This window comes from Rhea pennata, chromosome 2 (assembly GCF_028389875.1).
Source record: "Rhea pennata isolate bPtePen1 chromosome 2, bPtePen1.pri, whole genome shotgun sequence".
Taxonomy (NCBI): Eukaryota; Metazoa; Chordata; class Aves; order Rheiformes; family Rheidae; genus Rhea; species Rhea pennata.
The window spans coordinates 4,807,254-4,834,686 of NC_084664.1; the positions used below are offsets into that span (position 1 = coordinate 4,807,254).

At 38.2% G+C, this 27,433-nt stretch overlaps 1 protein-coding gene across 1 annotated transcript; it reads right to left on the reverse strand.

Annotated features, from left to right (window-relative positions):
* Positions 1–3,322: 3,322 nt before the first annotated feature.
* Positions 3,323–27,433, reverse strand: GHRHR (growth hormone releasing hormone receptor). The gene is made up of 13 exons (XM_062567641.1): positions 27,377–27,433; positions 20,996–21,098; positions 19,188–19,295; positions 17,862–17,962; positions 14,104–14,201; positions 12,223–12,355; positions 11,161–11,314; positions 10,068–10,128; positions 9,130–9,199; positions 7,467–7,558; positions 6,605–6,734; positions 5,618–5,659; positions 3,323–3,445 (listed from the first exon to the last, which is right to left on the reverse strand). The coding sequence occupies exons 1-13, from the start codon at positions 27,431–27,433 to the stop codon at positions 3,323–3,325; spliced, it is 1,272 nt and encodes a 423-aa protein (XP_062423625.1).

The window sequence follows — 27,433 nt, forward strand, 5'->3', positions numbered from 1 at the left end:
ATTGTTCTTTTTTTGCAAAGCACATACCAGTGTTTTACTTAACCCAGTTTTTCCTTAGGATTCATCAATACTCTGAATTTCAGATTTTACATTTGAGAGACTTTGTCTGGAAAGAAGCACAAAGGTGAAAAGACAATCACTAGAAACATTGCGTCAATGTCAACGAGTTGTCCATACATCCCTCACTCCAAAAATGGGTAACAGCACATGATGGAGAGGCAGCTGTAAGAAACACAGCAAGATGCAATTACAGGAAAATCTTCTGGGGACCAACAAGGTCTGCCTATAACATAGAAATAGTAGGAGTCACCTCATCTGATTTTAGCCATCTATGTGTCCAGTTTAAGCTCAGGAGAGTATTTCTGCTGTATTAGCTATTTATTTCAGAATTGAATGAAGTGTTCTCTGAAGATTCTTGGTAGGGAAGGCTGAGAGGACTAGAATAGGACAAATAACTTATTTTTGGTAGCTAAATTTAGGTGAGACTAGATGTCACTCTCGCACCCAAAATTTTCTCTGTAATAATTTAAAATTGAATCTGGAGATGGATCTCACGGCCTTAATAACAAGCACATTAAGGAGAAGGTTTGAACAAGTGAAAAGGTAGGGCTTTTTATAGGGGAAAAAAATGGCCATATATATATTAGACTGAAAATAGAATGATAACGTCTATACCAGAAAATATTTTTTCACACTTCAGCCTTCTGCAGATACTGTATTGCAGTCAAATATTGTCCCTATAAACTACAATCTGAAGCCAATGGAAATTTTTTACTAAGACTTCTGGGATTCTTGACTCTGAGGGTTTTGGGGCCTAGCCTTTAATGTAGTCTGCAATGAAAGCAGAGAACAAGAGTCCTGAGAAGTTCATATATTCATGTGCTTTCATGTCTGTCATTAATGTGTTCTGTTAATTTCAAAGTTATCATGATAACACTTGCACAATAAAAAGGTCATGTAATCAATTTACATTGAAGAAAATACAAGGAAATACATATTTCAGAACTGTAGGACCTAATTACAAGCCAGAAAATCCAAATAATACAGTAAGAGTTAAAGAGTCCTAATATGTCCCATGTTATAATGTTATTCCACCGGTTGAGACATGGGGATGGGCAAAACGGCATCACACTTTGAGAAACCAGCTCAGCCGACAACGACTGATCTGTTCAGCAGAAAGCATCTTGTCTGTTTTTTATTTCCTCTTCTTCCATCTTCCAGTTATGGAGCACAGTGGTCTTCATGATAAATTTTCAATTTTACAATTATTTATACAACAACAACGGAAATGCAGAAGCTCTAAGGAAATTTTATCCCCAAGCACAAATGACTAGAGTGGGTAAAATTTAGACTTCTCAGGCTGAGTTAGCCACTCTGGGCTCCCTTTCTGGCCAATCTTTTCGAGGCAGAAAGAGTTCCACCTCCAGGAAAAAAGACTCACTCAGCTACCTTGACAGTCATGCTCACAGATCACAACTCTTCACATTAACTAGATGCTCTTCACATTAACTAGATGCTGTTAACAAACTGAAACGTTGAAACACTGAAAGCTGTGAAAGGTCACCTATTTGTTAGTCTCTTACTTTAAACAAATCACCATGCATTGTGTATAAGCTTCCATCTAAAATCTCCTTGAATCCTTCTGGAAAAGGGAAGGAAACCTGTATAAACAACATCTCGGGCCCCATGTCGCAATGCAAACTCCACGGGGTCATTGCAGAACTGGAGATGCACACCTCCTCCTCCTGCTCCCTCAGACTCTTACCCCACCCTCAGGACAGACCTCAGGAACTGGCATGTTCTTCACAGACTGGGGAAAAATAAAGAGAAAAACGGTTCTTTTACATGGAAAGAGGAAGATCTATGCCTGGCAGCTGGCTTTTACATGCGAAACTAGGTAGTATAACATTCTACTTCTTCAAGTTAATTGTAATTTTCTGACTCCTAGAAAGGAAAAAGGAAGGCAGCTCCACTTTCCTCTATTATTTCTACTGTTTAATCTGACTTGGCAGCCCACCAGAATGGCCAGAAGAGCATAGTGAAAACTTTTCAGTCTCATGGCCCTCCCTCTTCAGTAGTTTGACTTTCCTTGCTCCTTTCCAAGCCCTGATGCTTCCATCAAGGATGTTAATCTACCAGTGACAATTATTTGGGGGGGAAAAAAATCTCAGGTACAAACATTGGGAATACAAAATTATTTCCAAGATTCTGAATATTTTGCAGCACTGGACAGCAAAAACAGCCAGATATGGAAAGATACTTAGTAGTGTTCCTGACAGTCACCTGGCCCTTCCGTAGCTGGGAGTTGGTCCTCCAGCACCTTCGTTGCTGCTGCTGCCCATTGACTCCAGAAACAGGACAGAGCATTTGTTCTCTCTTCGTGCAGACAGCAAAATGAAGTACTCCAAACTTTTTTCTGTTCCAAGGCCTGAATCACGCTGCCCAGCTTAAGCATTTGCTTGATTTGTTCTAGCTCTTCTTAATGGATTTGCTCTTCTTATACCACTTAATTCTCTCTTTATTTCTTAAATATCTCACCTTCTTACTTGATGGATTTGTTTCTGCTACTACTGTTTCTCTCTTCCACTACTTTGCAGCAATATCCATTACACCAATAAGTATTTTTTCATTTAGTAATTTACTTGTGAAGAGTTGTTATCCTTAATAATGATCTTACGGAGACCTGTCCTTCCCAACACCTCACCTTGTTACTATGTAGTTATCAGAAACTTTTTAGACTGAAGCTACTAGAATACATGAACATGAGCCTGAGAGTGTGCTCATTTTTGTCTTTAACTTCGAATCTTCTCATTTCTAAAGAGAAAATAGAGGAAAAAAAGGAGAGAATTTTTTTAAATCATACTGTAGTTTGTCACAACATTTGGCTTCTTATTCATAAATCCATTGAATCAAAACAAGGAACAAGTATTGAACAAGTCAAACTGACTTCAAGTCCCAGTTCATGGGGATGGAATACTGATTTCCAGAGCTGATCATCTATGGTGCCACTAATGGTTACTAGTGATGTCCACTCCCTAGATCCGTTATTCTGTATGATTCATTGGTGAAAAAGTACAGAAAATGAACCAAAAAGAGGTGATTTTTGTGGTTGCTGTGATGCATAGTATATCTGTGAGAGGGTTATTTCAATCAGCCAGTCAGTGTTTGATCGGACACTGGAATGCTTGTCCCGTGAGAGATGTCTGCTGGGCAGAACTTTTGCAGAAGTAGATGTTCCTCCAAGTTGCTCAGAGAGTTTAAGCTGTAATCAGTAAGTGTTTTTTCCCTAATCACTTTCAGGCTCCAGATCCTGAAGCTGTATTTAGCATACAGATGTACTCATTTTCATTCCAGAACTAGATGGTGTAGTCCATCTTGTCCTCCTCCACACAGGCATAAGTCCGTACATCTTACCGTGCCATCTCCGGCCAATTTCCGTTTGCACCTCAGAAAGAAAGAAAATGAAATTTTATGGTCAATTACTGTTGGGAGGAGGACCGGTATGGATGAGGTAAGATGTGAGTGGTGGCTAGAGATGGGTAAAACTGAGACATCTCAGTCTGAGCTAGTCACTCTGGACTCCTTTTCTAGCTGACACAGAAAAGTTGGAACCTCCAGAGAATTTTTCGTCTGGCTTTTCTTAGCATGCTTGTTTCTCTGCAGCAATGAAAAAGCCTAGTGTGGCTAGTTCAGTTGGATCTCCACTGTTCAAAGGGGCAAATGAACACTGCTCTTATGTTCAGGAAGTAACGACTCACTTTAGGTGGGTCCTCCCAGTCCTGTGGTCCTACTTAATGGTTCTGGGCCCAGCAATCAAAGGTTATTGTTAGAGCTGTGGCACAGCAAAAAGGAAAAAGACTCACTTCCATTTTTAAGCTATCTGATTTCAATTTCCACACAGTAATCCTCAGTCCACCTTCCTCTGCTGAATTAAAAAGCCCATTAGCACTAAGTAACTTTCTCCACATCAAAGTACTTATACTATGATGTATTTGTACACAGTCAAATTACTTAAACCTCTTCTGAGAAATGAAACAACTTGAGCTTTCTAACTCTAGCACTGTAAAACATTTTCTCGGGCTCTTTCAGTACCTTCTCCATTTTTTTTTAAACATTCCACTGGAAATATTTTCCAGTAATAGTCTCACCAACACTGCCTACAGAATTAAACACATCCTCTCCACATTGCACGTTCTTTGCCGGTTGCTAAGGGATGTCTTCTTGTTTCCAGCTGTTTCTAGAAACGTATAATCTGCAGCACTCACCAACTTGTGGCTGAGAAATAATAAATACTACTTTCCTATTTAAGATTGGGAGGGGAAAGCCATCAACAGTCAAGAGACATTTGCTTTCTGTTGTTAGTAACCATGCACACATGTCCACAGTGGCTGGGTCCAGACCAGCCACTAAAGCCTGCTTTCACATTTAATTCTCATTAGAAATTTATCTTCCCAGATGTTTAATAAGAATGAAATATCTAATTTGGAAGGTTGTATTTCTGGGGTGTCAAATTGGACGTAAAGCTATATTACCTATCTCCAGAAAATATTAGGATTATTAACAGGCTGGTGGAGTGTTATATAATGTTGCTTGTGTTCAATCAATCACCACTAAATTTTAAACTTGGAAATGCGTATCTAGTCAATATAGTCCTTGGAGTCTACAGAGCAGGTCAGCTCACACTAACGCAAGCATCTGCACTTGGCCAGTGGAATAGCTCTTAAAGTGTCACCAGCTATGTTGGTTAGGAGCAGGATTCACCTCCAAAACATACCTTTGACGCTCTAGAAGATGCTCTGTGGGATGGCTTATATGAATTAGGACACTCTCCCCTTTTCAAGGTATCAGTTGGAAACCAGTAACTTGTAGTTTAGTCTGAAACTGAATCCCAGTCAAAGTCTAAAACAGCCATTTCAGCTGCCTTACAGGCCAAAAAGAGATAGGAAATTCCAGGGTTTCATCCCACTTTAAGATACAGAGGATAAATTAATCTGTGGCTTTATGGTCATTGCAGCAATCTTTGAAATTCACTCAAGATGCATCTTTATTATAATGCTTTATAATTTGCCCTGACTTTATAGTTATGCTAAAGCTAAGTGGAATGATTCCCTGCCTCATGCACAATAAAATTCAGATCTTCATATTCTATTTGGAAAAGAATATATCAATGTGAAGAAATACTGTGAAGCATAATGACTGTGTTAAAAAAAAAATGAATATGATGAATATTTTGACATTGGGTTATTATTATATGTTAAACATTATTTCCAGTTTAACCATAGCCCTTTGGTAATTGAAAATCTCTCTGATATGCATTTGTTCAGGGCTTTTACTGTGGAGTCTGGACCTACCATGAGTTTCCGAAGCACCACTGCAGGACAAAAACACACAGAAAGGATAAAAATGCTTGTTGAACTAGAGAGCAAAGTAGTAGCAGTTCATTTCTCCACTAGATGGCTTCATTCCCATGAAGATAATTGTAATGAAATTCAACTTCATTGATTCTCATGTTAACAGACCTTTCTGTGAAGCTAGATTTGATTATCCACTTATATGAAACTAATTATTAACTCCATATGTCTACCAGTCAAAGCAATATTGTAAAGAATTCCCTTACCTCTTGGTTCAGGAAACAGTAGAGAACTGCTACAATAAACCCCTGAAGAAGAACAAACAAGCGAAAAAAGAAAATAGTTGACTGTTGAAAAAGCCACTTGCACCATCCAGCTTCATGGTGTTACTGTTTATGTGAAACAATAAGTATCATTATAAATAAGAGTATTGTTACAAATTGGAAAATTTGGTATGTATCTCCAGGAAAGCTGCACAACCAGGCCATCAACTAATTAGTGCCCTTTCATGAAAGCTGGTACGGGCAGAAACTGGAAAATGGATTTCTCTTTGGGTTATGCTGGCAAAAGTGTGGTGGGTTCTACAGCCAAACATACTGCAAGCTATTTTTTTAGGCTGTGTAAATCAGTAGGGAAATATACATATCTCATAAGGAGATCCTGTGCACAGCGCTCATACAGGTTTTCAGTCAATTTCTGTGTCTTTGTAGTATATCAGACGAGATCAAAAATATGGCTTACTGAATATTTTTGGTAACATCCTGAACTGAAATAAGCCAGGAAAATCCTGTCAAGTCAGTGGACCTGTGTGGACAGATACTAGCTAAACATCTCATCATTTCGTTTAGTTTACTTTTTCTTTACATTGTTACTTAACTCAGTGAATGACAAATCCAAGTGTGGATACTCAGGAGTAGGTTCTGCAAAGTGTATTTGGACAGGACTGATCAATATGGGAGGATAAACAGGATGGGTTAAATCCTCAAGAGGAATAATGTGGCACAGCTCCTGGATCTATTCTGTGTTAATTTGTTCACCTCTCTATTCATTTATTGCCAAAAAGTTAGAATGGAGTCTGAAGTTCCAGCTTTGATTGACCCTGGATGGTTTAATGTCAGCCCAAAGCAGATTAATCTTTTCAGAGAAGATGGGAAAGATCTGCGCACTACCACTGGTAGCACTACTAGCTGTTACATAGAAACTGGATTAAATTAGAAAATCTAATAAACCTGGTGCCTCTGGAGTGGATTTACCTGAAAAGATCCAATACAGAGCTCTAAATAAAGCCGGACTCCCAGGCTGGCATATTCTGGAAGAAAGTTGAAGACAATATAATGGGTTCCAAATAACGGAATTAAAAGCAGAGTTGACCTTGAGAGACGTCTAAAGTAGGACAGAAAAAGAAATAAGGTAATGTTAGTTTCCTGAATAAAGACCAAGGCATGCAGTATGCAGAAGTGATCATCAGAAGTTTAAAAATGATCTAAATGCCCACATGTGGAGTTCATATCTCTTGGGACTACAACACTGAGCAACAAATGTCATAAGAAAATAGTTGAAAATAGATTTCTTTTGCTTATTGCCAATCAGCAGTACCACATTCCTGTCTTTTCTTATGCTATTTTGTCATTTTTTCTTTCTGACTAAGACTACAGTTCAGGAAAACACAAGCAGAGAATACATCTTGCCTAATTTTAGCCACTGAAAGTTGGAGCATTCGATTAAAACAAAATATAGAGGAAAAACTATGCTGGCTCCCTTTGTAGTCAACATACAGACAATGGCACCTCTAGAGAGCAATTTTTCCTGTCCTAAATCAGAGATCTTATATGAATTCAGCAAATGGTTCTCTCCTCTCTCCACTGGTTGTAGTTGGAAGTTAGATAATTAAACTGGTATAACTACTTCGTGTTTGGAGGGTTAATATTAGGTGAGATGAGTCCCATGCTTTGTCTGGTTTTGGGAGGAATGGAATAAGGCCAGGAATTCCTGAATTTTAATCTTAGCCAAACTGGGCCTGTCTGTAACAATGACCATGTTTTTCCTCTATTTAGAAAAGAAGATATGACCTTTTATGGATAAAACCATTGCTCATTTTTGTGTTCAATACGTTACCTGTACTGAGAAGAGTTGTTGAAGTTGATTTGTCTGGGGTCTAGCTTTTTCAGTAGAATTCTGATAATGTTGATAAATAAGATGAAACTGACCTATTTAAAATGTTTTTGGGAAAAAAAATCAGTTATTTTTTCCAATGAGTCTTTTCTATGAAAATAATTTTTTGATTTCAGTTATTGTGCAATTTGTGCAGGTTCAATGAGACCAGTGTAAGATTATTAACAGAACTCCTGTTAGAAGCATTCAAGCATCTTAACACACTGCATTCCTCCTTAAAGAAACAGCTGAACTTGAAAACTTGAGAATTTGACTCTGCTAAGCGAACTATTTTTGTTAATAGCTTGTATGATTCATAGTTTCTTTGTAGCTCATACCATTTTCATTCTTCTGGTTTAAGACAGCTATTGCAATAAATTCTGGCTTTAGATATTATTAGTACTATTCCTAGGGCTCAGTGTAGACAATTACAATGAAATGTCTGCATCTGAGTTGATCACCCTGTTCTCCCTTTGCAGTCAATGGAGAGCCAGCCTGCATAGTCAATAGAGTCTAGGGTGGGGTGGGGATGAGTCATCTCCTCCCAGTGTAGACATCTATTATAAATAAGTCAGATGAATCATACACCAAAAGCGCCTATTTCTCTTTGTTGACTCTTTAGAGAACTAAGAAGTTTAACTCCAAAGCTAGTAAGGGTCAATCCTAACTTGCGAAGCAAATTTTCTGAGGTTGTAATTTGGTACAACGCTACAAATCAGCTTTCCACAATCAGAGAATTTCTCCGCAAGCACTTTGTGTGTGTGTGTGCACACAACAGCTGTGCATACATCTTCACCAGGTGTGCCCAAATGCTTAATTTGGTGTGATAGTGTCCCCATTTCACCAAAAAGTCCAATCTTTTTTTTTTAATCATTCAGTCACACATCAACTACTTTCCAGCAGAAAAATGCATCATCTTCCCAATCCCCTGAATCTCTTGACCTCAGACATATGTGTCAGATGAGCACCAGTAGGGGAAAAACTAAAAGGAGACAGAAATGTAGTACTATGCTGAAATACAACAAACTGTGACCTGATTTTAAGTGGAGATTCTTCACTCACACTTTTCACCCTTACACCCTTTATTTTATGCATCTGTCCTCCAATTAATCTTTGAACAGATCACTTTAAGGCCACCCAATAGCTGCTTTATCACATATCACTTGAGTTTAATGACATGGGAGTAATCATACACCCTAATCATTTAAGGTTCACCAGTTTACTCAATAAATGTCAAGCTCAAGAGCTATCATTGTTATTGTTTATAAGAATAAACCTATAGCTCTTGAAAGCTTGGGTTTAAAGTTTTTGCTGATTCTATGCTCTTAGGCTAAAACTTGCTTCTTCAACTACTTTAAGGAAGGTTTAGCCACCTAATTTCACGTGAACTGAAAATTATATGAAAACTCTGATTTCTTTGAAAGATTTTTGGTTGTGGCCTGGTTTTCTCCCTCTTTTTGGCCTAATTAAGATGTAGGCAATTGATAAAATATTTTTACTGTAGAAATTCCACCATGCCCCTTTCTTACTGCAAACAATATTTCAGCAAGCAGCAACTAGATTTGATTTTTAAAGTTTTTTTTTTTCACCTCATTAATTTTGACAAGCTTAGAAGCATTCCACGTACCCCAACAGAAATTATAATAGGCCCTTTGATTAGCCACCAGTAAGGAGAACCTTGGTTAATATCCCAGCATCTGAGAAAATAACAGAAAGATTAGAAAAGAGGTATAGGTAACCACTACAATCAAGACACCTCATAGCAGTGGCAGTGGAATTTTGAACGGGTATATTTTTGTTGCACAAATAATGTGCCATATATATTTTTGCAGCAGTTCAGGCCAGTATAGCAGCATATCTCATACATCCAAATATTTAAACTCAGCTTTTTACAAGACATATTCTTTATAGATTATCCTGCCCTTTCCAAAAAGATAAAATTACTCCAAAATGTTAAGTGACAGCCATGGATGCAACAATTCTGATGAAAGATTTGACTAAGTGGTGCCATGAATTATACCAAAATATAGCTTTGTTCTTCAAAGTCACTTAAGACAGGAAACATTTTCTTTGTGAAAAATAGTAAGCATTCCAGACCTCAGAAGCATCAGAAAATATTTCATACCAGAAGTTCTTCAGATTTTGCTTTCTTAGTCTGATTATCCCACTAAAATTTCTTTGTTTTCCTGCAGCACAGATAAATGCCTCAGGTTCCTGGGAAGAATCTCCTCCATAGTTATATCTGCACCATCATACGCTCTAATGGAGGTCATAATCCCTGTTCACTACGTCTGTAGTGAAATGGAAATTTAAAACTCCCATCACAGGTACTTATCTAAGGGGTGATGTAGGAAAAGGAAATGAGGGTAATGAATACTATTTACATGTCATTGAAATGACATGAGCCTTCATCATCTTGTTTTTGGTTAATCACTCATATTTTTGCAGAATAAGCCTTCAGAACTCAGAACTTCATAACAGGGATCCAGAGGTGGCAAAAGGATGGACTATTGTCTTAGAATTACAACGCAAGAAGATAGAATAGCGTACAAAACGATGACTTACGCTGTGTCTTCAAAGTAGAATTTTGCTAATATCCATATAAGAGTGAAAAGCGTTGGGAAACCTGCCAGACAAAAAGACAGAAAAAAAAAAAAAAAAAAAAAAAAAAGTTGTCTGTATTCATCAGTGTGATTTCACCTGAAGTCTCTGCATGCTAACAGGAGATTCAAACATGGATTTATGTAACAAGTTGTGTTTTTAGCATGACAAAATATTAGGGAGTAGCATTTACCAAATCCTCAAACAACAGAAATGTTAGCAATTCACAAAGACAGAATGAGATCCAGTTTATCTTTATCCTTCCTGAACAACAAATCTTCCTAAAACACAAAGGGTGGTTCAGTCTGCTTAGCTGTCAGGCCTACCTTAACCTTTGGCAGCAAGACACAAGGATTGTTTTCCTGAATTGGCTGAAAGCCAGATTTCCAGTCTCTAGGAAAGCACCTTCACCTGCCCGTGTTGCCCCTGGGTTGAGTCCTTTGGCTTTTCCTTTACACAGCAGGTTTATGGGGCAGCTCCTTAATTTTTGATGTTTAAGCCTCCACTGAAGTCTGAACCATTCATTTATTGCAGACTACAACAAAAAGGATTGGGGATATTGTTGTCTCACATCTAACTATCTAGTGGATAGAGCTCCTGAGTGAGTGCTTTATTCACAAAATGACCATGCATGACCTATGATGATACCTGCTACACCTCAAGATGGACCCATTCTTAGAAGAAGACTCATAATATTCTACATTAACAGAAGCTCTTAGGTTTTTTTGTTAGTTGCATAGAGAAAGATACACCTCGCTTAGGTAGTTAGGAGAGCTCCTTGGAGGCATCTGTGTTTTCAGTGGCGAGAAGAAGGTTTCTAAATGAAGTGACTGGATGTCTCTCTGTGGGTCCTCAAATATACTTAATTTTCCAAACATTTCATATGGCATTTATTGCCTTACTTCTAAAACATTTGATTGTTCCTCACTAGTAGATGTGTAAAATTAAAAGCAAAGCAATTAGACAGACTAGATCCCACCTCCAGTATTTTTGTGAGATGGATAAAGTCTTCTGGAATATCTTACTCTTTTCAACATCAACTCAAACCCTTACTTACCCCAGCCAAACAGAACAAGCCACCAAAAATATCTTCTTCCGTGAGAAAGGGATGATAGTAGTAGACAGTTTAGGTAAAGAGCTTCTACCAGCAACCACATGAAATTGGTCATCATAAAGTAGTGACAGAAAACAACTGAGATCTTGCATTTGGTCTAGGGAATAAAAAAGGCAAAGTTTTGACATTACACATGTGGAAAAGCGATTCATTTGTAAATGAATTAAGCATCTGTAATTCTGACTGGGATATAGAGTAAGATTTCACAGTTACGTATGCATTAAAAAAGAGATCTTCCACTGTAATACAGCTTTCTGAACAGTAAAGTTTTAGCTATGATAGTAGCTCGCAACCTCTACCAGACTTTGCTTTACGGCTCCATGCTAGAAATATAGCTCAGTCTTCCAAGCATGTGATTTCTCTCACAAATGCACTGGCCTTCAATGTACATCATACAAGTAGAGACCAACTCTCGATATCCCTTGGATAAAAATATGTTCAAGGAAACATCATATTTTGCTTTTCCTCCTAAGTTCAGTTTTAAAATTTTGTGTGGCCAAGAGCAATGCAGAAGAATCAGCCCAGAAGCATGATTTTGAAAACTGTTGGTTTATTGCTAGTTTTTATGGCTGGACTGAAAAAAAGCCAAGTTGTTGCCTAGAACCTTGTATGTCCTGTAGGCTACAATTCAGAGCTTTCCCTCGGAAGATAGAGTCCAACACCTCCAGAAAAAAACATATTTAAAAGCATGTGTTATGAACCACTCACATGTCTTCAATTTTAAACTTCAAGTTATAGAAGGTTAATAGTATTACAACACTTTTATTTTTCTATAACAAAGATTTAGAGTATTAGAGAACTACAAACTGATGCATTCAAAACATAGAAGGACATGAAATCCAAGTGTATCAAGGTAAAATATAAAGCATAAAAGAATTAATTAATGATGGATACCACACTAACATTTAAAATATAAGAAAAAGTAATAACGAAAAACAAAACCATATATTGACACCATGCAAAAAAATACCAAGTACCACTGTATCCTGCTTTTCGGGTGCTTACTGTAGAGAGGCTGCAATGGTCAATATCTTCCTCTTGGAAAAGTACAGCATCCTTAATGAAAATGGCAATAGCTTTTAAGATAAAAGTAAAAAAGAGATGTATGTGGATGTAATTTCTGGGACAGTGAAGCCTCCTGGATAAAAAGAAGAAAAGTTCTTCTGAAGTAATTCACTCACTTATGCTGACATTAATTCAAATATATGAGAAGGCCTTGTTCCATCTCAGATGCCTCCAGGTACATATAGAAAGAAAACTTTAATCCGTTGCTAGTCAATAGGAATCTTCATCATGTAGTGCAATTTACCCACAGCCTACCTCTTAATCTCCTCTCTCCTTTAGATGGTGCCAAGCTCCCTTAATGTTTCCAAGAATCTCACAGTTTCCAAGAATCTCAGCTTTAGTTCATGTTTTCTGTACCTGAGCAGGGCTGGTTTTCAGTTAGCATCATTTTTGGGCCAAGGAAAACCTGTATTTGAGCAATGTCCTTCCCTGATACTGTTTTGACTGTGGCTAAGTAGCGCCCATGAACAAGAAAAGCAGAGATATCTCAGACTACATAAAGAATTTTCTCATTGAATGAGGCAATAATCGTTTAGCAAGATTGTCTACACTGCACAATCCCATGTATAATTGAAATTACATTAAATCACTATATAGACAGCTTGATCCAGAATTAAAGGCTACTTCTTTAATTTATCACAATTACTTTTATGAATTAAATGAATGCAGATAACTGCTTTAAAATAAGTTAGCACATCTATTTTAAATTCTTACCTTTAGTTAGTTAAAAGTAATTTTTCTGACTATTTTTCTATTGATAAATACAGATTTTTGGAGGAGTTATGCAACTTCAATTCTATGTCTTCCTTAAAGCTAACTCTTAGCTAAAATGATAACCCAGTCTTATTAAAAGCTGAATTCACTCCAGTTCCGGTAAAAACAGGGTCACCTAATCTTAAAGCCAGTTTACAGTGTACAGAATTTTGTTGCTGAACTGAAATACCAACCCCGCTGTTGAACTATAACTCTTTCCTCCCTATTATAAGTTTCTTTGTGTTCATTGTTTCTTTCCACTTCTTTGACTTGCTTTGTTTTCACAAGGTCAGCGTGGCTGTCAACGAGCGTATCTGTTGATTTCCAGGCATGAGCTAGGAACCACAGAGGTCAAGAAACTTTCCCCAGGGAAACCTGATTTTCACAACATAATAATAAACCTCCAAGTTTTACTCAAAGGTATAAACAATTACATGGAACAAACAAAGATTAATAAAACAAACCCTACATGACAGCAAACATGATCTATACAGTAAAAGTGATAATAAACAACCGTTTTTACTCCAAATACCCTAATTATTACCTGAAAATGCCTCATAGGTGGATAGTTCAGTAGGAAAGAAATCATACCATCTTAGCCAAATTCAGAGCCAAACTTTCAAAACTTGTCTAGGGTACAAATATTTCCGTGTTCATATACACAGTACTGTAGGAACACTGACGCAGAATGGAGTTTTTCTTTTATCTTCTCATTAATATAAAATCAACTGAGCCTGTACAAGACAAGCACACTTAGCTTACCGAAAGTGTCCTTCATTCCAGCTAAAGCAAACAAACATACCTACCCGTTATTTAGGATCAAAGCGAGTTGCTAACTTCTGCCAGTAGACAGCCTTGGTTTATTTCCCAGCTCTGATTCTTCTCATTTCTGACTTTCTTTGATCATCTTCTTTCATGGTTAGCCTCAATTTAATATTATTAAACCAATCCTGTCTATCGGTTTCATTTTTCTGAATTTCTATCTGGACTATTTTTTTATGTCTAATGTTTTCTGACATGATCGAAGGACTATTAAATGAGTTAATGTTAAAGGATAACTCTACATACCTGAATGCAATAAGAACTGTCACAGCAATAATAAGTGAGGTGATAGATATACTGTATCCTACAGTATAGATAATCTTTATAGTAGAAAAGTAGGATTGCTGTAAAAAAAAAGAGAATGAATCGTCACATAACCTGCAGCCAAATGAAAGCTGTTTTAAAAATTCCTATAGTTTTGCTTTAGTTGGTGCTTCCAGTCTGTTCACATCCCTGACTGCCTTTTTGTCCCCTTTAATCCCAAAGCAAAATTCAATGGAAATCAAACATTCATGACTTTTTTTATGAAGACCCATTCTATGGATGCATGGACATAGCACAGTTTGAGAAGTTTTAGGATGGTTTCAAGCTCATTCATAAGATCCTAAAAAACTAAGTCCGTCTCACTCAAAGGTGTTGGAAAAAAACTCATATACTTTAATAAACATGGCATTTCATTTTCTCCACAGCAGTACTAGAAGGATAATCTTTTTGGTAGCTGTCTGTGTGATGAATAAAGAGTGCTGCATCAATCTTTCCTTATGTCTCTCGACTTTCCTTCAATCTATTTCTTTACTTACAGCCTTGCCACATATTCTTTTGCACTTTCTATTATTTTTCTATTTTATTTTGAAGTTTATCCTTTTTTTTCCTTCATCCTTATTCCCAAACTCAAATTTTACTCAATCAGATAGTCAATCACACATGCTTCTTAAGTGAGGATGAGCTGACTTCAAACATCACCTAGGGAAGCAGAAAATAGAATGGATAAGGCATAGGCTGCAGATCTGAAATTAAAATACGGTCCAGATCTTTCCTTTTAATCTCACATGGTCTGCACTTTAGGTCCAGTTTCAATGTTTCTATATCCTAACATCCACACAACTATGCAGTTCACTGTGGGGAAGGACAGAGACTTGTTTTAAAGTTTAATTCTTTGAGACTTAAGTCATTATAAGGCTGATATTGTCTAGGATTTATTTCATTTATTCTAGGTATCTAAAAGTTATCAGTCTAAGTCTGAGCAGATGAATCTAAAGTACTAAAAAGGGCAGCATCCGAGCATGGTCACGGGACTGTCTGTTAAATTGTCAATGCAATCCTGGATCAATTTTGGCCCAGTCTAATTCATATTTCCTGGCCATGACTGAGAATAGAAAAAAGCCACAGGCTGTTCCAGCACTGCCCCCACTGGGACAGTGGGACAATATTGTCTGGGACAACACAAAAAGGTCTCTAGTCTGTTTTATTTACAAGTGTGGACATAGCCAGCAAAATTCTTGAAAGCTCTTTGTCAGAAGGTAAAAACGCATCCCACAGAAGGCAACTCTTCTCATCCTAAGATAATCCTGTCACTTTTTATCAGCAAGAAAAAGGAATATATCACTATGCCAAGCCCAGTATGTGGTGTAGCTTGATAGGTGAGGTTTAGTGGAGTGAAGTTGTTGATGCTGAGGACTCAACATCCACATTATGTGCATTTCAGACTACCTGCAGTCTCATCCCTTAGGCTGAACTTTTATTATTGGCTGGCTCACAATAAGCACACCCTGCACTTGCCTTCCAGACTAGCTTTATCCAAAGGAATCCAGATCATGCTTCCTGAGAGTATGCCTCAGTGTAAACACAAATACAGTAAGCTGGGTCAACATGGAGATTTCACAGAATGGTTGAGTTTGGAAGGGACCTCTGGAGATCAGTTTTGGCCCAGTCTAATTCATATTTCCTGGCCACGACTGAGAATAGAAAAAAGCCACAGGCTGTTCCAGCACTGCCCCCACTGGGAAAGTGGGACAATATTGTCTGGGACAACACAAAAAGGTCTCTAGTCTGTTTTATTTACAAGTGTGGACATAGCCAGCAAAATTCTAGTCCAACCCCCCTACTCAAGCAGGGGCACCTAGAGCACATCAGACAGGATCACATCCAGGTGAGTTTTGAATATCTCCAGAGAAGGAGACTCCACAACCTCTCTGGGCAACCTGTCCCAGTGCTCAAAACTAAAGCTTTAATATATATCTACTCTGTGGTGATTAGCTTTGGACTACACAACATTTTTTTTTTCAGGTTGGTACAATTAAATAATGTGGAAAGTACAAGTAAATAAGTAAAAGAAGTAAAATAAGATGCATTTATTCTAACTGATGGACAAATCATAGATTGTATATGATTTACAATATACCTGACTATGCAAAATTCCAGCCACAGCTGGAACAAGGCATCAGAGCTTCAAAGCTACGCAGGAAGTTTAGAAGATACCACTTCATAAGAAGCATACCAAAGCTGTGCTAGGTTCGTCTTAGTTTGCCACCTCCACTTACAAATCAGAGATGAAAACACACAAAGCAATAATCCAATCCTTAAGTGGATAAACAAGTAGCTGAGGAGTTCACTTAGACACAAAATGTGGATTACTGCCAAAAAAATGCAGCAGACTTATTTGTGATTGTTTTTACACCAGAACTGCAAGGAAGCAATAAAATAAAGGGGGGTGATGGAAATCAAGAGTTACAGTTCAGCAGTGTTTATTTGCAGAAGGCAGCAGGTACTGTGGCTCAGAGACTGCAAAGGAAGTTTGAGTTAAACAGTACAATAGTAACCAGTACAAAAAACAGTGGGAAGACAGAAAGACAAATATCTCCAGTGCCATATGAACTAAGCTCTCTGCAGCAAGCTCAGTGGTCATCATATCAAATATGGTATGAATATTATTTTCAGTTTCTCTATGTTGGACAAAAAAGAAGACATTTGCCCTATTAATAAGGTCAAAAGTGTGGTGCCTACTCTGTATAGAGGTAGTGCAAAGAATTAGTATTGGACTAGAAAACTAATTTTTAACATCTTAAGTTTGATGACATAAATCCTACTCAGTCTGCAGGGGTTAATTCCTATCTCCTTTCTATCTGTTTACTTTAGTAGATATTTTTCTGATTCATTCCACTGAGTTATTCCTAGTTTACTCTAGGCTAATAAGCCTAGAGTTGTAGTAGAGTAGAAGGTTAATAAGCCTAGAGTAGAAGTAGCTAATAAGCAGTAAGTTCAATCACAACACAGATTTCATATAACACTAACAGGACTGTGATAGTTTTTCATTAAGTGATATCATATTCATTACTTAGACTTGTTTCTTTTCTCTGAAAGAGTAGTTATATCAAGCTAAGCATATCTATACAGTATATTGGTATCCTCATCAGATCAAGCATTAATTCTTTTCTGTCTAGATAAAGCTTAAATGTCACAGAGTTCACAAATTTAACTGAACTGCTAGGTCTGTTTCTGATCTGCATTACAGAGATCTGGATTTTGGAGCACGTATTTTATTTCTGCTTCCTTGATGAATCAAGTTAAACTGTGAAAGGCAGAATGAGAAACCAACATCCCCTCTAGAACTAAGATTTTGCAGAATTTGAAAAACTCATACTAAAGCAACATATTTACTGTACTGTTGTGATGCTGTAAAATCTTCCAAATGACAGGTCTTAAATAACTTAATCCATATTTTATGAAGACTGTGGGTCTCATCTTTAGCTGATATATCTTGGCACAAGTTCAACAGAACCTCACAAGTCTATGGAATTTGCAACTGACTTTATTACACTGTTAAGCATGAATAATAAAATATCCTTAATAATTCTCCAGAGACCAGAGTAAAATTTGAACTGCATTCCATATGTGGTAAGAACATTTCAGGTTCAGCTGAGTTTCCTTCCCCAGGGGTCTTCAGAAATAGAAAGGAATCCTATAATGTTAGTACATCACTCAAATATTTATTTAATCAAACTTACTTCTTCAAGTGGAATCTCATCTTCAACTGGACAAGCAATATGGTAGGAAGGGAATGGGTCAGACCACCCTTTCTTTGTGCAGTTCCTTCTCACCAGCCCAGCTGAAATAGAAGCACTTTTTTTTTTCTTTTTTTTCTTTTTTTTTAATCGGTGAAGAGCCACAGACCACAGAAAACAAAAACCAAGAGATCTTGCTAGCATGAAAGGACCATCTCCATTAGCATCTCACAGAGTTGGTATGCATGCCTACGTACAAATATTCAGGTATAGAACTTTTAATTTTGATCTGGATATAAACCAAGGGGAGAAACAGAGAAAAAAGTAGAAGTGGGAAGGGGTAAGGAAGAAATCACAGCAATGGCAAGGAGGTCCGCTGAAAAAGATTGGGAAGCACTGCTCCATCAGACTTTTGCCTCATTCAGCACTCACCCATCTAATGCACCATTCTCTCACAGCACCTCCCCACAGTCTTACTCTTTCTTTGGAGATTAAGGCTGGTATAAGTTTTTCTGTGAAGGTAACACGTTTCCATATTTAAAAAGATTTATGAGTCAGATGAAGGATAAGTAAGAGAAACTCAGAGCAGGAAATGAAACTGCACAGATGAAAGGGATTTTCCTTATCCCTCATTTATAACTAGCATGTGTTGGATGAGGCATAGGTTAGGTTTTCCTTTTTTTTCTTCTTCTTGTAGAACCGCCAAATTTAGACCTTTCCTGGAAGATCATTTCCTCTTTATGGGCTTGCAAATTGTTCCTGGTCAAAGTCACCCAGAAAGTAAGCAGCCACAAAGACACTGAACCGCATTAGCTTGCACAGTCTTGCATTTGATCCAATACCCATACTAACTTAATGACAAAATTTTATTTTGTACCACCAACCTTGATCTTAAAGTACAATCACGTTATTCATTCCTCAGCCTTTCATTTCATCCCACACTAAGCAGAGCATAAATCTCATAAAAGCCCATGCTTAAATTCTGACCCAGACAACCCTTGTATGAGCTTGGTAGAAAAGTTACCCAACAAGCTGATCCCAGAGACTGTGGAAACTAATGGGAGTCACTCATAGAATCACTCCATTGATTTCAGTGTTCTTCAGCTCAGGGTCTCATCACAGACTATGGGATTATATCCAGCTGGATACTGCTTAAGATCTAAGAAGAACTGCCAAGTGCTCTCAGCTTCTATGAAAATCTTTCCAGTAATGAAAGATCTTTTTTTCTGATCTTAGCACAGGGCAGGAATTTCAATGAGCCATTTTTTTAAAGAAGTGTGCTTCCCAGGCTTGGGACAAAATAATAGTAGAGTCATGCTGGTGCATCACCTGGCTCCTTCATGAAGTGAAAGAGGATGTTTGGGCAGGGTAAGGCAAGTGTCTCTCCAGCATCTGCTTCTGGCCAGCACAGTAGCTTGTCCCAGCTTCTCTTGCAACCTCGCAAATAGAAAGCAAAATATATTTTTAATCATAATTAAATTTGATCAAAATGAAAGAATTTTCTTTTTAACTTTGTCCCGCTACCAGTTACATTTCTTATAAAAATGATGCAGGCTTAATTTTTAATCTATAATGATATATAAACACCTCCAGAGGACTATTTACTCTGCTTAAGTTAGACCTGTCTTAGACTAAGGTGATTTTTTTTTTAGAGATAATGCAATAAATGAACTGTATTCTGGAAATGTGAGAGAATGGGCAACTGGAAGAAAGACCAAGTTATGGCACTTTTTAGGAGGTTATCCCAGTTTTAGTGATCAACACACCTTCACATAAGGATTTATTGAAGTTATCCAACACTCGGTGTAAGTTAATAAACAAATACAGATATTTTTTAAGAATTTCCAAACCAAACAATTCAGTTTTTAAGTGTCTTTATAAGACAGAAAAGAAGTGGGACAAAGAAAAGAAAGAAAGAATGGAAGATAAAAGAAAAAATAAAACACACACCTGATCTACAACTAAGATCCAAGCTAAGGTCTTTATCCAGCTGTTCCAAGCTAGGTGTCTGCTTGAGGCTGGCCATGTCTTTAGGCTTCACTGACTGCACTGATATAGCTCCGTTAACTACGATAGAAACTTAGACCTTAATCACATGCAGGCACCTAGGTGTAGACACCTAAATGTAAAGGAATAAAATAAGCACATTCTTCCATCTCTGTATATTCACCTTCCCGTAGCCACTTTCCTACCTGTCAGTGATTCTTCCTGCACACCGGAATATACCTTAGGCTGTATTCCTTGACAGGACAAAACAGTAAGATACAGCAACTTTTGCAGTCAAACTCCCTTCTGGGAGTTTGAACAGATTCAGCTTCTGTCTGCCAATCCTTCTTCAAACTCATTTATTAAGGGGAAAGTTTCAGCACACTTACCGCTGCATTTAAGACCCTCGTCTTTCTGAAGATGCCAAATTTTCTCACAGAGCAGATTCTGTGATTAACTGGCTATAATAATGACTTCTCCACACAATAAGGAGTAAAATTCTCCTTTTCTCAGGTGACACGCAGTGAACATTTCAGTTTGAACTATCCCTATTTACTGAACTTTATGTTTTAAAAGCATATATTTGGTACAGTAGAACTAAAACGTGGAGCCCATTGCTAGCTTCTGATAAGATCAAACAAGATAGCAAGTGATGACTTTGTTATGACTTGGAGGAACTGATTAACAAAAATCAGTCTTGTAAGAAACCCTAGGCTTTGGCTTGTGTACGCTATGCAAAATCAAGCAATCAGGGAAGAGATCTAACCTGCAATAACTGCATGAGTCAATAGATACAGCTGCTTCATCACTGCTATCTGAACCAGATGGATAGGGGAAAGAGTGGGACTGGGCATAAGGATGCACTCAGAGAGATAGACTGTCCATATCCAAATATGAAAAAGGGCTGGGAAAAAAAAAAAAAAAAAAAAAAAAGAAACAGAAGGAATGGGGGAAAGGGAAATAGAAGAAAAGCTGACCAGAGCACAGGGATGTGGGACATTGAATGAAACATTCAAACTGTTTGACTTATACACAGAGTACATTCCATATCACATAGCAGGAGAACGAGTTCACATTGCCGGTATGCTCTGTCCTGACTCTAGTAGAGTCTCACTTCTTCATCTCTCTTTTCAACCTTCACTCATAGATACCTGGCGTTGCATTTCCACGCTCTTCTGAGTCCTTCAGACATTCAACCTCCTTTTTCTTCAGCTCAGTTATAAAATCACATTCTGGGTGAACATTCCCAGCAACCTAGAGCGAGAAGAGTTTAAGATGATTAGGAATAAGGGGTTGGGAAGGATCTCATGCGCCATTAAGTCCAGACCCACGCTTATGCAGCTAACAAGGCTGCATAAAAATTGTAGAGCACTGGCTTAGGATTTAGCAGTGGAAGTGCCACAGAGCCCTGCCTGCTAACAGACACTGACTGTCTCCTGACAAAACGTTGAATGTTTTCAGCTAGTGAATCCAGCTGAGCCCTGCCAAAGGCAGCTGAGAGGTGCTGATTTATATTAGAGCAGATCCTCAGTCAGTACAGCTGTTAGAGAATAGAGCTAAGGCTTCATACTGGAAAGTGCACAAGATTTCTCTGGCTGTATTTTATTGCAATGCTTCAAAGACTTTCCTAGAGCCCAGGTTTGGGTGCAGGCCTTATTTACACCATTATTTTAATCTCTTCTGGGCCCAGGAAACAGAGCGTACTTGGAAGCATCTCCTCTTAAGTGAAGGAACCAACACTGTGGGCATGCTGCAAAGCCCTCCTGCTTTCCAGAACAGACATGCCCCTGCTAACCTCCAGTGAAACATGTAGAACCAAGTATGCTTGCTTCAAAAATTGTCTTCTGAATGGGCCCTTCAACCATTCACTCCAGAAGGAATGAATCCATTCTCTCTTCTACTACCTGCCTTTCTATATACAGGGTAAGATGTTAAATTCTGTTGTTTAGAGAAAAACTCTGACCAACAGCATTCGTTGCTTTGGGGTATACAAAAAATTGGCATCCAGAATTTTAACAATAGCCTCTTTTCTGCTTTCTCACTTTCGTTGCTTAGTCGAGCTGCTTACTGCAAGAGAGTTTGAAGGGATCCAGACCGCCACGTGCGTGCCCTGTAGGAAAGCACACGCACCTTTTCCCCCAAAAAAACATTGCGTGCTTTGCCCAGCCGTAGCTGTTGTCTCCCGTCCTGGCAGGCCGGCTGCAGTCGGTGACACTCGCAGCTCAGCTCTGCTCCCGGGCCATGGGTGCCAGTGCATTGTGTATGTGTGTATACAGACATATAAACACACGCACGCACCACACACACAAGGAAATAAAATCAGGATAAGAGCTGCGTGGTGAGCAGGTGGTTGGCATATGGCTCGGTTTTGTTCTGCACAAGGACAATTAATATTCAGGGAATCTGGGAAATAAATAGCTTGCTTTCAGGTCGTTCAGAGGGCAGAACATAATGGTTCTATCAAACTGGTGTTTCCCCTCTCTGTTAACATCCTTATCCCATGCTGATCTGCAGAGCATTTGAACTGTTCGTTGACTAACTCTAGGCTTCCAGCCTACTTTTTTAAGAGAGCACTGGATTCACTGTGCATCCCTTTCCCTTCTGGGGCCTGGACCATGGTGGTTGTAAATGGCATTTACCCAAGTGTATGTATTTCAAGGAGCTGTTCTGCTTCCCACCTACTGCACTTTTAGGTTTTCCTGTTAAACTGGTAGACAGTTCATCTGATATCTCTTCTCATACCAACATTTATCTATTTTCCTCTCCTGACACTCACCCTAGACAATGAAAGTCATCTATGCTGAAAACCTCATTTTCCCTTTGTGTATGGAAGCTGTTGCAAAAAGTAGCTTTAATAGTCATTAGGAAAAAAAAAACAGTTGTCCATTTACTGAAAAACTATTTTACAGCATTCTCTTGGTCTGGTGAACTATGCCCAGAAAAATCTCAGCAGACAGGAAATGTACCCATTTGCATGGTCCTAAATTATTTCTCTTGGCAAAAAAGAAGTGACTAGATGTATTTTGCCTGTGAAAACTGTCTTCGCTCACTGAAATGTTCATGGTAAGAATAAAGAATGTTTGGCTTGCTAACTAGTCCAGAATATATATTTTTTCTTTTTCTTTATAAATCTCCGAACTCATAAGAACATTTTACCTCAGGCATCTCAAAGAAAAAGGTGAGGCTGATCAAGTGTCAGGAATTTAAATTATTGCCTCCTTCTCTAAAAAGCCTTGACCTTAAGAGATGTTCTCACAGTTTATATTCAGGACAGTATTAACTATTGCTTGAATAAACACTGTTATGACAGAATGTAGGAAAAATAAAGTGGAAAGATTTATCCCGCTCCCATTCAGGCTCTGTTCTAGGTATATCCACCTCCCTAGAACATCTGTCTCTATAAAGATGTAGAATCAGATTCCCAAACACTCTGAACACATCCCATAGATTTACTTGCTTAAAATCATTGTCTGTTCCTTCCTCTTTTACTCACTTCTAGAGGCTCCAAACTATGGTAAAGAGGTGTAAGAGTTTGTTTTGTACAAACATGAATTTGTGTGTGTGCAACTCAACTCTACTTGGTTTCTGCATCTATGCAGATGTTCATATCTATTTATCGTAGGCTCCTTCTATGAACCTGATAGAGAGATACTGGCATTTGTGTACACAGTTCATTTAATTTAGTTTAGACATTTACTTTTGGGTAATGCGAACTGTGCCTTATGCTCCATTCACTAGGATCCCCTAGACTATAAATAACTCAATCAGATCTTGGCTCCAGCACTGACTCAAACGAATCCCTCTGCAACCACTGCCTGTACGCAGGCTTGTGTGCAGATCATCACTGCAAAGATATTTTTCCTTGCAATAAGACAGACGTTTCTGGCTTCTAGGATCCATAGAGAAATGAAGCTCCATAAAGATTTTTTTCAGTCTGCTAATTTGCTGGTTCACCCATGTTAGGTTTCTTCCTGTAGAAACACCCTCTGTATTTCATAGATAGAGACAGGCATAGAATCACAGAGTCACCAAATGGCTGAGGTTGAAAGGCATCTCTGGATATCATCTAGTCCAAAACCCTGTTCAAAGCAGTGTCAGCTAGGAAAGGTTACTCAGAACCTTGTCCAAGTATCTCCAAGGATGGAGGCTCCACAGCCTCTCTGGGCAACCTCTTCCATTGTCTGACCACCTCACAGTTAAAAAAGCTTTTTCTTATGTTTAAACAAACTTTTATGTATTTCAGTTTGTGCCCATTGTCTCCTGTCTTTTCATTGCACACCTCTCCCAGAAGGTGATTCAGATTACCTAGGAGCTGAGTTGTCCTCAGGAGAGATTACTCTCCCTGCAGAACAGAGAGTGAGCCTTGGATAACTGTCATCTTACTTTAAACTCTTCAGTGAAATGGTGGATGAATGTGGGCTCTTGCACCTTAGGCAGCTTCCTGTTTTGGGTAGATGAGGCAAAAGAGAAACCCCAAGTTGATTTTTTTTTCTTAATTCTGGTAATTAGTAGAGGAAACATGAAGTAGAGGTTCTAGCACTTTTCATGATTGTTTACATACTTGAAGATGGTAGATTGTATAGAACAGCTTCTCTTGGTGGATAGCAGATGAGATCTGCAGGCATGTCTATTCTGTAGACCTTGCTGCAGTATGAAAGAAATCCAGGGGAACATGATCTGTGATATAGAAAGAGGAGGATGAAGATTTTGCAAACAGATACTCCCTCTTCAAATGACTGACTCATTGACCTGCAAAAACTCTTGCATCCATTTTTGGTCCAAAACCCAGATTCTTCTCTTGAAGGCAAGTGGCTACAATACATAAAGCTGAATGGAACATATATATCTCATTTTAAAAATCTGTTGCCAGTTGAACAGCAACAGATTTTTAAGAAGCTAAAGGTTAAAATGATTGTCTAGGATGTAGCAAATCTAGGTTCAACTACTTAGCAAGTCAAAGAAGCTCCATTCATTCAAGTTTTCATTTACCATTTTTCAAGAGAAGAAGCATTTCAGCAAGGCTTAGTTAGGAAGTAGGTTCTTAATCACGCAATCTGAAATGCTTCTGCATCCACACATATGACTTTCAAGTAAAAAAAAAAAAAAGAGAGAAACTTATCTGACAAGTTTCAGTGACTGTTAACAGGATTTAAAAGAAGAGGAACTCAAGGAGGAGACAACAGATGGACGACAGTTTTGCAACTCATTGCTCCAAGTCCATGCCAGTTTAAGGATAACAGTTCTGGAGTCTTTTAAAAGCCATTTTTTTCCATGTTATTTACTGATTTATCATTATTGCTGAGATAATGCAGGCCTTTTAAGGGTCCCTGATTTTCCAACCAGTTTGCATTCTCAAAGCATCCTTAGTAGTCCACCAGGTCACATCAAACTGGGCAACAAACTCACTGGACACTAGGCACCCTTTTAAGGATTTTGGCCTGTAGAAATGTCAACTACATATTCACGATGTTCCCACTGGCAAGGCAGAGCACTGATAGCCTTTCATCCATGTCCACTTTAACCAACATCCTCAGTTAATGGATACAAAGAGTAAGGAGCAAGTGGAAAACGTGGAAGCTAAAAATATCCTGTGAGTATTAGAGCTTTTTCTAGATTAAAGAACTGAAAGGGGAATTGATGTAATGAAGGAAGGATCACTCAAGCTGAGCTGCTGTCAGGGCCCTGAAGGCACTAATATGCCTGCATGGCCCTGACCAGCCCCCCTGAGCCCATGGCAGTACCTGACACCCAGGGTTGCCCCTGCTGCCCCACTCCTTCGGGGCTATCTTCCAAAATTATGTTATATGAAAACCTTCTTGCTGATGTGAAAGACCGAAACTGCAAAAGAAGTAAGCAGTGAAACGTTCCAAATAGAAATTTGTGGTTGCTGCCTCCACTAATTACTGTATTAAATGGAGTTGTGGGTTAGCATAACCACTGAAAATCAAACAGATCTCTCATCTTGTCAGAGGGTCCCAGCTGAAAGTCTTTCCCGTGTCATTAAAAAAAAAAATAAAAAATAAAAATGACCCTGTCAGATCATGCTCTTAAGATGAACATGGAAACCACACATTGGATAGAAAACAAATTAAGTATTATGGGTGTTTTCATAGCATCATGCAAAACTTGTTACTTGAATGTTGCTTTACTTCTGTTTTCTCTCATGTACATCAGAATAGCTCAACATCTCCACACCTTTCACACTACAGTAGGAACTACAATAGCAATGAAAGCAACAAATAAACAAATAAGCTCAGTTTATACAAGCTGAAAGCCAACCTCTTAAACACTTAAAAACTTTCCAAAAGTTGACTTCAACTCTTCCAGGGAAAGCATACTATTAAGTTATACCAATAATGAAAACAAATGGCTTTTTCCATCATTTTCTAGTCAAAATAACAGTTGTTTGCCTGTCCTCTGTCATAATAAAATATGTAAATGCACACTAGGAGATATATATCATCCAATTACACATAAATATGTGGGTTTTGATCCCATTGCAACCAGTGTGATTTTGCAGAAGAACGTAATACCTCTCTGTGGTAAATGGGACAGGCTGTTACAGAAATTTTCGGTAATACTATTAACTAGTCGCACAGCATCCTGATGCTCTGCTCATAAGCAATGGTACTCCTGTGATCACGCTACAGGGGAGCAGAGTTTGTTGCAGAGATAATGCAAAGGAAACCATAGCCTCACACCAGTAAAAAGTATTTTCAGTCATTTCACAATTCTGTGTTTCTCTCGAACCACAAAGAACTGGCTGCTGTGCAGCCCCTCACAAAAATGATCCTTCAGAGAAGAGATTCTCTGAGTTATAATCCCCAGGGAAGAGGAAATGATACAGCACAAGGATCATAAAAGGAAGATGCTGAAAATGTCATTGCTGTCAAAGGCAAAGAAATTACCCTTCCCTCACTTTTCTCACACCTTTCCTGACATTGATATGATCCTGAATTCTAGTTCACTCATCATTGCCTGAAGTAAAATATCAGCAAGACCTTTAGGGATTTTTTTTTCTTTAATCTTACTAGACTTTTCTAATTCTAGCTTACAAATCTCTGCTGGCTCAACTCATTTGTCATCTGTAGCATCTCGGCTGCTCACATACTAAGTAACATTATTGTTAACAAAAAGGCAGATGAAATGATAACTAATAAGACTTCATTTGCTAAAATTTAAGAAAACTCTTTCTGAGCTCAATTGCTCTGTTGTAACAGCTCTTCTTTGTCATTGTCTTTTAAAGCCTACATAAAAATAGTCTGCTGCCAATAATTTTGTTTCTCCTTAGTGAGTGTGTGGTATGAAAGCAATGAAATGCAGTGGTACACAGATCCTGCATCATGTGTCCCTTATGCTGCTGATCACACTTTACACAGCATCTTGCTTTGTTTAACAAGAATCCAAAGCAAATAAAGAGAAAAGATAGTCATGCAAAGAAGCAGAGCTCTATCGGACCATCTGCTCCAAGAAGAAATTGTGCAATTATTGAAAAACACTAAATTAAACATTTATTTCATACAGTTACTTACAAGCACCGCAAGACTCAGGATGTACAAGGCACAGTGGTGTAAGACACTACAGTTCAT